Source organism: Phoenix dactylifera, chromosome 6 (genome assembly GCF_051530095.1).
Source record: "Phoenix dactylifera cultivar Ajwa chromosome 6, Ajwa_hap1_PhDact_Kaust_v1.1, whole genome shotgun sequence".
Lineage (NCBI taxonomy): Eukaryota > Viridiplantae > Streptophyta > Magnoliopsida > Arecales > Arecaceae > Phoenix > Phoenix dactylifera.
Window position 1 is genome coordinate 6,095,922 of NC_143195.1, and position 11,225 is coordinate 6,107,146.

The 11,225-nt window shown below is 39.3% G+C and overlaps 1 protein-coding gene across 1 annotated transcript; it reads right to left on the reverse strand.

The window, feature by feature from the left end:
• Window positions 1–3,032: 3,032 nt before the first annotated feature.
• On the reverse strand, window positions 3,033–4,829 carry LOC103695685 (NAC domain-containing protein 43). Its single transcript, XM_008777067.6, has 3 exons — window positions 4,526–4,829; window positions 4,140–4,420; window positions 3,033–4,060 (listed from the first exon to the last, which is right to left on the reverse strand). The coding sequence occupies exons 1-3, from the start codon at window positions 4,695–4,697 to the stop codon at window positions 3,434–3,436; spliced, it is 1,080 nt and encodes a 359-aa protein (XP_008775289.3). The 5' UTR covers window positions 4,698–4,829; the 3' UTR covers window positions 3,033–3,433.
• Window positions 4,830–11,225: the final 6,396 nt, after the last annotated feature.

Here is an 11,225-nt window from a genome sequence, read left to right on the forward strand (position 1 = left end):
AAGTAAGACTCTAATAATTTGAAGTCCTAATCTAATTAGAACTCTAGAAGGAGTAGGACTCTTGAACCTTATTATATAATATCGAGCCCAATTAATTAAGTCCAGTTGATTCAATCAAATTGCAATCCAATTGCAATTAATACCTTCTTCAACTCACTAACTCTTAGTGGGTTAAACTAATTATAAATCAAATTGACAATTATAAACTATTGTGATTCTAAATCACAATCCAACCATTAGATTAATCAGATCCTCTATTGTGTGTGACCTCATAGGTTCTATTCTATCTGGTAGTGAGATATATTGTGATCCTTATCACAATATCATTCAAACTTCTGTCAGTGGGTTGGAATAATTCTAACTCTTTTCATTCGGATTCATTGATTATTAAATGAATGCCTCTGAGTCTCACAATCCACTAGTGACACCTAGCAGCATGTAGTGCCAACCCAGCAGAATGGAATAGATGAACCTCTAAGTGCAGTCAGTGTATGATTCAATCCCTCTATCATGGATCTCGATGGGATGAAGGTCATGGATAACTCGTCAAACCCCATCATCTGTCATATGTAAAATTTATTCAACTCTAGTTCGAGATTGAAAACTCTTTTCCAAAAAAACTACCTTGGCCAAGGATTTACGAACTCAATCTCATAAATCACATAGGATCTCTCCTAATCTATCAAGGTCGATAGATTCCATCTAGATGCACCCCTACTCCTACAGTGAACCTACTGCAGCCAATTTGCACCACAAGGACCCAAATGGATAGGGCCCATTTTATGTGCTCGTCAAACTACAGCAACCTCACTGTGAACAGTCGAGGCATCGTAGGTCAAAGGATCAGTCATACAACTGCAGCATCAAGTAAGTCACTGACGAGTGGATAAACATCCAAATGACTACTTGCTTTGGTCACGCTCAATACCCTTGTTCTCTAACAAGAACTTGCACAATCACTCCAGTGTCCCCATACTGTGGACTCAAGACTCATTGATCTGACTAAGTGATCTGTGCACTAATCTCAGCAGATCGATCACTATCCTTTGTGATGGATTTATCGATCAGGAGCAATTCAGGAATTAATCACCAATGACACATGTCTCAAATTCTCAACTTTTGAGAATATGCATCATCATCTTATTAATTCCTTGGACGATTATGAACACATAAGAACACGAATGAAAAGAATGCCCATCTTAATAAATTCATTATTAGGTTAAGTACAAATTTATGTCTCAGAATAAAATAATGCGTCAGCCAAATTGACTTATAGGGCATACTTCTAACATGAATCGCTCTCCTTCGTTGCATCTCCTTCTCCTCCTCCCCCTCTTTGTTGGCCTCCTCTCCTTGGCCATCTTTCTCCTCCCATTCTCCTCCTCCTCCTCCTAAACTTTTTATTCTACACTCACACGACATTTGAATTTTGGAGCTGGCAAGGGCAAGGATAAGGACAAGATTAGGTTTGGGATCTTCTTCTCTTGCTTCGATCTTTAAATTCTGATTTTTTTTAATTTTCTTTTGATTTTATAAACGGATTGTTTAGAAATTTTGTTCTAATTTCTCTTGTTTCATGTTTTATCATTTTTATCATTAATTTTTATCTGATTATGCAATCAAATATTGTTTGTTTTCAATCATTATTGGAACTCTGCTCTTTATAAAGCACTGATATGATTATTGTTCTAGTCCAATTACTACCGTGGCGATAGTAATACGAAATATGAGTTTTATCAATGAAATCGTAGAGTATTGTTAAATGACATTATTTTCTTTCCACTAAGTTTATATTCTTTCTAATGTTAATAGATTTGCCGATTTATGTTCCACAGTGGCTTTGATCAACTGTTGGCCAGTGGATATTAGTATATATTAAAAAAATCAATTAAACAAAGATAACCATTGGCCGAAAATTGGAGGTCTGGATCAAAGCAACTGTTGGGCATGAATCAGTGGATATCATTAATCCTTGTAAATTTATGGTTTCTAAGGAACATGGCAACTCCATCCATGTTTGCATTAACTGTGGGTAATAAATGAGGCCTACCTAGATGCTTCATACGGTGCTCTAGGCCTACCTAGATGTTGGTATTAAGTACTCCTTTTTTTTTTAAAAAAAAAGAGTACTCAATACCAAAGAAATGGAATAGAGTTTGTCTTTTATTACTCGATGGCCCTCCAAAAACCTTAATCACATTCATATAAGGCATTCTATTTTATTACAATTGCATGGAAACCCTTAATCGAAGAAAATTAGATTGCTTAGGGTTTTATACAAAAAAGAAAAAGTAGTGCGAAAAAATCTCCTTCTCAAATCGAACCGCAGATTTTGATCAAAATAATACAAAAAAAGAGTTATTATTTATTTGAAGATGAGCATTATATTTACAGGTGATGGCATGAAACTAATATGGCTGCTGACAGATTCTTTGTAGATGTTGGTTTGAGGTTCTGCGTTCACCATGTCTTGTAATTTCTGCGTCATCCACGCATCAGAAAATCACAACGATTTATATCCTATTTTCATGCATGTTTGGTTGCTTCTTTTATCGCTGAGAAGGGGCATGCAAGTAAAAGAATCTCATAAAAGGAACCATACACAAAATAAATATGTGTTTTACTTTTGGAGAACTGAAAACCCGGCCCTTTGGAAATTTCACCTATGAGTGAGGCTGAAAAGTCGTGAAATTTCACCAACGAGCTAGTGACGTCTTCTTATTTTTAAAAATAATGATGTCACCTTTCTTCTTTTTCTTTTTTGCATTTAAAAAATAGCTGCAACAGATGCTAACTAATTAGTTTAATGTCACCTTTCTTGTAGTGTGGCCGTCTATATTTATGTTTATTGATACCTTAAAGCTATTATCCAGTACTTAAAGCATTTGCTGTTGTTGTTGTCATTGTTCCAAAAACGTGTCCAAACCGCGCAGTTGTAAGTAGTCTTTTCGGTAGCCATACTAAGAAGCTTCAGTGGGTTCAACTTTTCTTCCCATGCAATTATTCAAGAAGCAAGTGTGATCTCATGCCGATTTTGCTTGCTTTTCCAATTCTCAAGCTAGAACCCACATCCACGGGCCTTGCTTGCCACGCTTATCTTTTTCTATTACAACAAACAAAGAAAACGACAACAACGTTTAACCAAAAAGTTGGGATGATATGATTCTCTCTCAAAAGCATCCAATAACTCAGCTTCTACTTTTTTTTTTTTTTGCTTTTCCAACATATATCAGTGAGATTGGCAACACTGGATCAAGAGATAATGGTTTCCATAATGCCATATCGTTCCCAAACCCTCCTCTCTTACTTACAGTCCATATACTTAAATATTGGGTGGCTCTAGTTTCATATCCTACAGTAGTGGCTTTAATGATAAGAACAATATATTCCATTCACCTTTTAGAGATTTCTAGGGAGTTGTTGGGTCGTTATGTTACATGTGGTCCGCACCGGATGACACCGATTGCATGAAGATCCATGGATCACCATCTCCATAGCGACAGTCATGCGAGTTGCTGAAGAATCCATTGGAAGGCAGAAACCCAAAGCTGGGTTCATTGCTGTAGGGCGTCTGCTTCCGTGCCTCCAAGTAACCTGATCCAATGTGGGAGCCATTCTCGTCATTCATCGATGGCCAGTCACTGAGGGTCGGCATGGAGTTGCAGACTAGTTCGATGTCCATGATCGCTTCGTTATTTTCAACAGGATCAACTTCTGGTGCAAAACTGGGGAGTGATTGAAGGCTTGGACTTTCTAGAGTGGGAACTTTCACGTTACTTAAGGCAGTTTCAATTGGCCTAAGATAATCCTCGTTGTTCATGTTGTCGATGCTTACGATCGCATCGCTTTCTTGCTTGCAAGATCTTCCAAAATACTGGAGGATTTGGTCCAAGGGCTCATCGTTGCAAGAACGCGACATCTGGGTCCTGGCGTCGCTAATGAAAGATGAGCTGCTGTGAGGATGAGTTAACAAAGTCTGATAATTCTTCTTCTTGAATACACGGCAAACAACCCATCCTTCCTCCTGCGCTGTTGCTGCTTCACCAGCAGGGCTAGAGGCCTAAATCACAAGGAACATGACCACGTTCATTAATGTTTAAGGGAGTGATAAAAGGAGCCAGAAATGAAAGGCGACTCACGTTGGAAGAATAATTATTGGTGCCAAGGTGGTCATCAAGTCTATATTCATGCATGATCCAATCGGATTTCAAGCCATGGGGGGCTCTGCCTTTGTAAAAGACCAGTGTTTTCCTCTTGCCGATCCGTTTAAAGCTGGTGTGGATGACCTTGTCACGACCGGTGGCTTTCCAGAACCCAGCTGCCGTTGCTCGGTTAGTCCGGGTGCCGGTCGGATACTTCTTGTCATTGTGACTGAAGAGGTACCACTCGTTTTGTGGGGCTGATCCTATTCTGCACTTGTCTGTGGAGTTCAATGGCATATAGAGGAATCACAGTGAGGCTATGTGCGCATGAGTTGGAATCATTAGAGGAGTGAATAATGGAAATGTTTTGTGATGGTACGTACCTTGTATGTCCCATGGTTCAAGCTTAGTGAGATCGATGTCACGTATGACATCCAAGTCGATCTTCTCGCAAGCCACCTTCTTCTTCAAATAATAGTTCAAGAGCTCCTCCTCAGTCGGATGGAAACGAAAGCCCGGCGGCACGCAGGACTGACCGTTCACTGAGATGCCCATAGTCCTGATCTTCTACTGTTACAAGTGGGAACGCATAAGTAACCTGAAGTAGAGAAGGAAGAAGAGCACCTTGATGGGAAGAAAGGTGTCGGCCAGGCAGGATATTTATATTGTTGTTAGATGGCATGTAGAAAATTTGAGAATTGGAGAAAGCTGTTGCCATTCTATTTGTTCTTGGTGTACTTCTTAGTGGGGTTAGTTTTGATGGAATTGAATGGAGAGGAGCCACCTACCAAGACTAGAAGAGAGAAGGGGTCTGTGGTCCTAAGAGAGTGGGGAAGTTGGGGAAATGAGATGGAGAGCTAGCATTGGGAAGGAAAAGTTACACCAGACACCATGACATCTGACCTTAAAAATCTCCAGGAAAAGCACCCTCCGAACAACCTCGAACAGTAGAAAGAACCTCACTTTAGCCCCCATCACTCTGTTTTTCTTTGTGTAACCACCGCAACAACAAATGCGCACAGAGAGAGGAGATCGAAGATGGTGTTCGGAAGCATTGCGCATTCACGGGCCCTACCACATCGTGGAAAATCGTCGACAAAATGCGGGTGGGGGCAAATCGGAGGAATAACGGATAGGCTTCCTGTTCTTATAAGTCTTGTTTGTGCTCCTGTACTCATGCTTTTTTGTCTTACATTATTCATTAAGAGTTGGTTAGGTCCACTCACCATTAGTCGTAATATCACTTTAATTTTGAATTCCTAAAGGAAAATAATACCCTAAGTTTGGGAATGGTTTACAAGTTAATAAATTATAGAGTCAATCAGGTCATCAGCCTCATCATATATCTACATTCCGAAGGTATTTCTAAAAGAATTTGGGATACTTTATGCTACATGATTTGCACCATAGAGATGCTCTACAGTTCCACCTGTTGTCATTCGAGTATGGAGATGGATAGCTATCAAACAAATGGCCATACATGAAGTCTTTTATATACCGTACTGAACCTAATTTCGCAGCCATCTTCATGATTGGATGATATGGTGCCCATCTAGGATTGTACAGCACTCTGTTGTGCAAATCATGCACCGCGGATGATCCTGAGTCTTTTTAAAGACTATCATGGAGTATATATCATGCTAATGTGCCAGGGAGCATGATAGCCCTCCTATAAAACCTTTAAACTCTCCCTCTTTGAGGAATGATGGATAATCTCATGTCTCTAGCACAATGGCGAGGGATTTTGCCGATAAGAAGGGCTATTTGTCCTTGGAGCAAGGACAGGGAACCCCCCGCCGGTTCGTAGCATCAACATCAAATGAATTTATGCCTGTGTGGCACATTTTAACTGGTGTGTGATGAGCACTTGTACTAAGTTGGACTCTTGATTAGGCTGTCCTATATGTAAGATCTATTGCTACACTACATCCACAGGTGCAATATATTTGGCTCTTTTGTTTGTGCGTTGTATCCTGTAGCAACCATTTTGTTAGATATTAAATACAACGATAATAGAAGTTATTTGATCACCTTGTAGCATGGCTTAAAGTTTCTGCATGTACTTGGTCGTTATTTAACTTTACAATCGAAGACCCATATCCCACGGCAAATATATAAAGAAACTAAGGGGATCGAGACTATCTCTAGTGTAGCTGGACTTCATTAATGAAGATTTTTCTAGGAGTCTTCCAGCTCGGCTGAGCTTTGACCTACTTGTCCTCCAAAACACATCATCCAACTCCACATCTACCCCACCTAAATATTTTTTACCAAGTACTTCCACTAGAAAATATCTAGAGATATCTATGTATATGTACAATCTCTGTCCATACAACAACATAGCAGTTTCAACAATTTCACCTACTATGAAAACTTTTATTAATGTCGTTTTATAGAATCACTATTTAATGACAAAGCTCAAGTCAAGATGGCCCTACAAAAATTCCTAAGAGAATGATCTGCCATCAACATTCCTTCTCTAATACATATTATATAGTTACGTGTTGATTACTTAACAAATTTAATAAGCCTAGGCTTGAGAACTTATATGGATAAATAGGCTTATTTTACATGATAAGGACGATAGTGGATTTGTCACCTTTATAAAAATTCATATGTAGACTATCTAGCAAGATACTCCAGACACAAAGGTGAAGACAAAATTTGATATAAAAGTTTCTTATCTATTAAACTGACTCTTCAACTGGAATCTCAATATCAAAATAAGATTGCTCGAAAGCCCATTCATCAAAAGTATTTACAGGATTTAAAAATTGGGAGAAGACTTGATGTGACACAAAGTTTTCCATAATGCTTTTTATATATGAGATGTTGGTTTTGGGAGGATGATTTTTAAAAGATAAAATATTCGGAAGGAGAGATGTCAGAACAGCAAGCATTTTGTTCATTTAACATATGAGTTTAAATACATAAACATGCCCTTTAGGCCTTTTACATTCAATGTATCTTGATTTCTAAAATATTAAAAAACAAATAATGCTGGGTATATGAATCAGTAGAACTTCCAATAGTTGCTCTCCCCAAGATACATCAATGATAATTTAATTTCACATCTTCTGAATTTCCGCAAAAGGATCACACTTCAACACTCCTCCTTGATACTTTTGCTGGTAACACTCAACTGAAACCTCAAATACTCAAACCCTGCTTTTGGTAAAGCTTTTATAAAAATATCTGCTAGTTGTTCTTCTAAACTGTTAGACAAACTTTTTTTTCTTTCTCAGCTTCTCTCACCTCATGAAATTTGATGTTGATATGTTTCATTCTCCCATGACTAACTAGATTCTTGGCTATAGCAACTGCAGATTTGTTGTCATAGAAGACTTTAGTAGCTTCCTTCTGCTGAACTCCCAAATCAATGAATATTTTCCATAGCCAAATAGCTTGATTTACTGCTGCTGCTGCTACTAAGTATTCTGCTTCAGCAGTGGACTGGGCCACTATTTTTTGCTTCTTTGAATTTCATGAAAACACACTCGATCCAAGTATAAAAGCATATCCTGAAGTGCCCTTCATGTCATCAATTGAATTTGCCCAGTCTCTGTCTGTAAAAGCAACTAATTTCTTTTCTAAACTTGGCTTAAACCATATCCCAAAATTAGTTGTTCCTTTCAGATACCTCAAGACTCTTTTTGCTGCACCCCAATGAGCTTCAATTGGTGCTTGCATGAATCTTGATAGTAGACTCTTTGCAAAGGTTAATTCTGGCCTAGTTGCAGTAAGATATATAAGACTCCCAACTAAGCTTCTGTCTACTCTTCTTTCTGTACACTCTTCCATCAACCAATTTTTCACCATCATCTTTCAAAAGCTTCACATTTTGCACAAGAGGTGTAGACGCAGGCATGCATTCATTCATTCAAAAATTCTTCAAAACATGTTTTGCATACTTCTCCTGTGAGATGAAGATCCCCTCATTTTTCTGCTGAATCTCCATGCCCAAAAAATAATTCATGATTCCCAAATCAGTCATTTCAAATTGTTTCTGCATCTCCTATTTAAACCTTTTGATCTTCTATAAATTGTCTCCTGTAACCAGAAAATCATCATCATATAAAGAGACAATCACAAGACCTGAGCTGCTATTGCCCTTCACATAAAGAGTTGCTTCATTTTGGCTACTCCTAAAACCTTGCGTGTTGAAGTACTCATCAATCCTACTGTACCAGACTCTTAGGGCTTGCTTGAGCCCATACGAAGCTTTCTTTAATTTGTAAACACAATATTCTTTGCCTTTGACAACAAATTCTTCTGGCTGCTCCACAAATATCTCTTTTTCAACATAACCATTAAGAAAGGCTAACTTGACGTCCATCTGAAAAATTTCCATGCCTTCTGTGGTGCAAGGGAAATCAATAATCTAATGGTGTCATACCTTGCAACAAGAGCAAAAATATCATTGAAATCAACTCCAAGCTGTTGAGCATAGCCTTTAACCACTAATCGCGCTTTGTATTTGTGAACTGAGTTGTTAGGATTCAACTTAGTTCGGTAGACCCATTTCACTCTAATGACTTCTTCTGTTGAGGCCTTTGAACAAGCTCTCAAGTTTCATTTCTTTTGATTATGCATATCTCCTCCTGCATCGCAACGTTTCATTCATCATACTTAGAGGCTTCTACAAAATCAGTAGGTTCAACTGCTACACCTTTCATATATATCCCCAGGAGATCTGGTTCCTCTGACGATAGATATTTTTGATGAGCTACTAGAGGCAGCGTCTTGTTCCTCTTGAAATGGCTCTTGAATCTCTTCCATCTCAGATTTTTCTAAAACTTTAGAAGGATAATGTGCAGTAAGCTTTCTTTCAATTTTTGAATTTTTTCAGTTCCAGTGAGCATTTTCGTCAATCTCTACATCTCTGCTAATCAATATCTTCTGCATGTTGAGGTTGAAAGCTCTATAGCCTTTTGTTTGTGAGCTATAGCCAAGGAAAATTCCTTTTTTAGCCTTATCTTCCAACTTATATCTTCTTTCAGCAGGAATATGAACATAGCAAATGGATCCAAATACCTTCAGATGCTTGACAATAGTCTTATGACTGCTCCATGCTTCAATTAGAGTCACTTCTTTGACTGCTCTTGTAGGCAACCTGTTCAACAAATAAAATGCTATGTAGACAACTTCTGCCCAGAAATGCTTTGGCAAGTTCTTCTGTATCAACATACATCTGGCCATCTCCATAGCAGCTCTATTCTTCCATTCTGAAACACCATTTTGCTGTGGAGTGTAGCTTTCAGTCAATTGATATTCCACACCTTCTTCTTCATAGAATTTGTCAAATTCACAAGAGTTGTACTCCTTATCTCTGTCAGATCTTATGGTTTTTATCCTGCATCCACTTTGGATTTCAACAAAACCTTTCAATTTCTTGCAAACAAAAAATACTTCAAATCTTCTTTTCATAATATAAACCCATGTCATCCTTGTAAAGTCATCAATAAACAGAATAAAGTACTTATTCACACTAAGTGATGGAGTCCTCATTGGTCCACAGACATTCATATGCACCAGTTCAAGCTTTTTCTTTACTCTCCAAGAACTTGCAAAATGGAAAGACTGCCTGTGTTGTTTCCCCAACTTGCATGGCTCACATACCTCATTACAAATGCTGATGACTAGTAAAGTCTCTCACCATATTCCCCTTTTGCATAAACTGTAGTGAATGCAAATTGTGGAGTGATTGATTATAACCCTATTTGATTTTGATGAGCTCAAAGCATTTGAGTATATCTTATGTTATACTAATGAATTCAATCTAGTGTTTCAGCCAAATATATGTGAATGTATGTTTAATTGTCTCTAGCTTTGGTTCAATACATTTTGGCTAAGTATGGAACTCAGTTTGAACCAAAGTCTGGAACTCGAGTCGACTCCGGAAGCTTTCGAGTCGACTCCAAGTGTTTCAGACATTCTGGCACAGGCTCGAGTCGACTCCGGCACATTACGAGTCAACTCTGACTGAGAACAGACAGCAGGACAGAAAGATGAATCTCAGACCCTATCACCGAGTCGACTCTTGAAGAATTCGAGTCGACTCCGATGCTTGCCGAGTCGACTCCAGTAAACTGCGAGTCAACTCCAAGGAGTAACAGACAGAAAGACAGAGAAGTTGTTTTGGACTCTAAGAGCCGAGTCGACTCGAGAAGAACTCGAGTCGACTCGAGAAGAACTCGAGTCGACTCCGACGGTTAGCGAGTCGACTCCTAAAGAAGCAAGAGTCGACTCTCAGAGGAATGCAAGACTAAAAGTCAGAGAGCCAACTTCGGTGTCTGAGAGCCGAGTCGACTCCAGCAAAGTGCGAGTCGACTCCGAGGCAGTTCAACTCCAAAGACAGAAGACCAGTTTTTCAGGCTCTGAGAGCCGAGTCGACTCCAGCAAAGTGCGAGTCGACTCCGAGGCAGTTCAACTCCAAAGACAGAAGACCAGTTTTTCTGGCTCTGAGAGCCGAGTCGACTCCAAGAGAATCCGAGTCGACTCGAGGAAGTAAACCCGAAAGAAAGATCTTTGGATTGCTGAAAAATGAGTCGTCTCCAGAAGGGAGAGTCATCTCCGGACTTTGGCGAGTCGACTCCAGGTTTGGCCGAGTCGACTCCAGAACGGGACAGCACTTTATTTCAAATTTTGAACAGTGAGCGAGTCGTCTCCAGTAAAGCATGAGTTGACTCTAGCAACAGCCGAGTCGACTCCAGATCGAGCGAGTCGACTCCGATCCCAACGGACACTTTATCAGGAGTTGCAGATTGTGCAGAACGGCTCTAAAAGTGTGTCTAACAGCTAGTTTTCGATGGAGATTGCTTAAATAGCCAGAGTGAACAGTAATAGAGTAAGAAAGAGAGACTCCATTCAAAGCAAAAGGGATTTCCACCTATCAAAGCCTCTCAAGAGTTAAGACAAGAGAAAGAAGGATGAAGTGCATTGAAGTCCATCCTCCAAACGTCTTCCTCGCATTCAAGGCTCTCCTCTGACATCAGATCATCAGTGCATTCAAAGAGGAGACTCAGAGTTCGAGAAGCCCTTTCTTCCTCTTCCAAAATCTGTTTAAGGGCTTCTAACTCTACA

Bases quoted from the DNA above. Each gene is read 5' to 3' on its own strand.
- LOC103695685 (XM_008777067.6), bottom strand. From the start codon at position 4,697: ATGGGCATCTCAGTGAACGGTCAGTCCTGCGTGCCGCCGGGCTTTCGT. The intron at 4,421-4,525 runs GTACGTACCATC...TGAACTCCACAG, and splicing joins TGAACCATGGGACATACAAG to ACAAGTGCAGAATAGGATCA. The intron at 4,061-4,139 runs GTGAGTCGCCTT...CTTGTGATTTAG, and splicing joins CCAATAATTATTCTTCCAAC to GCCTCTAGCCCTGCTGGTGA.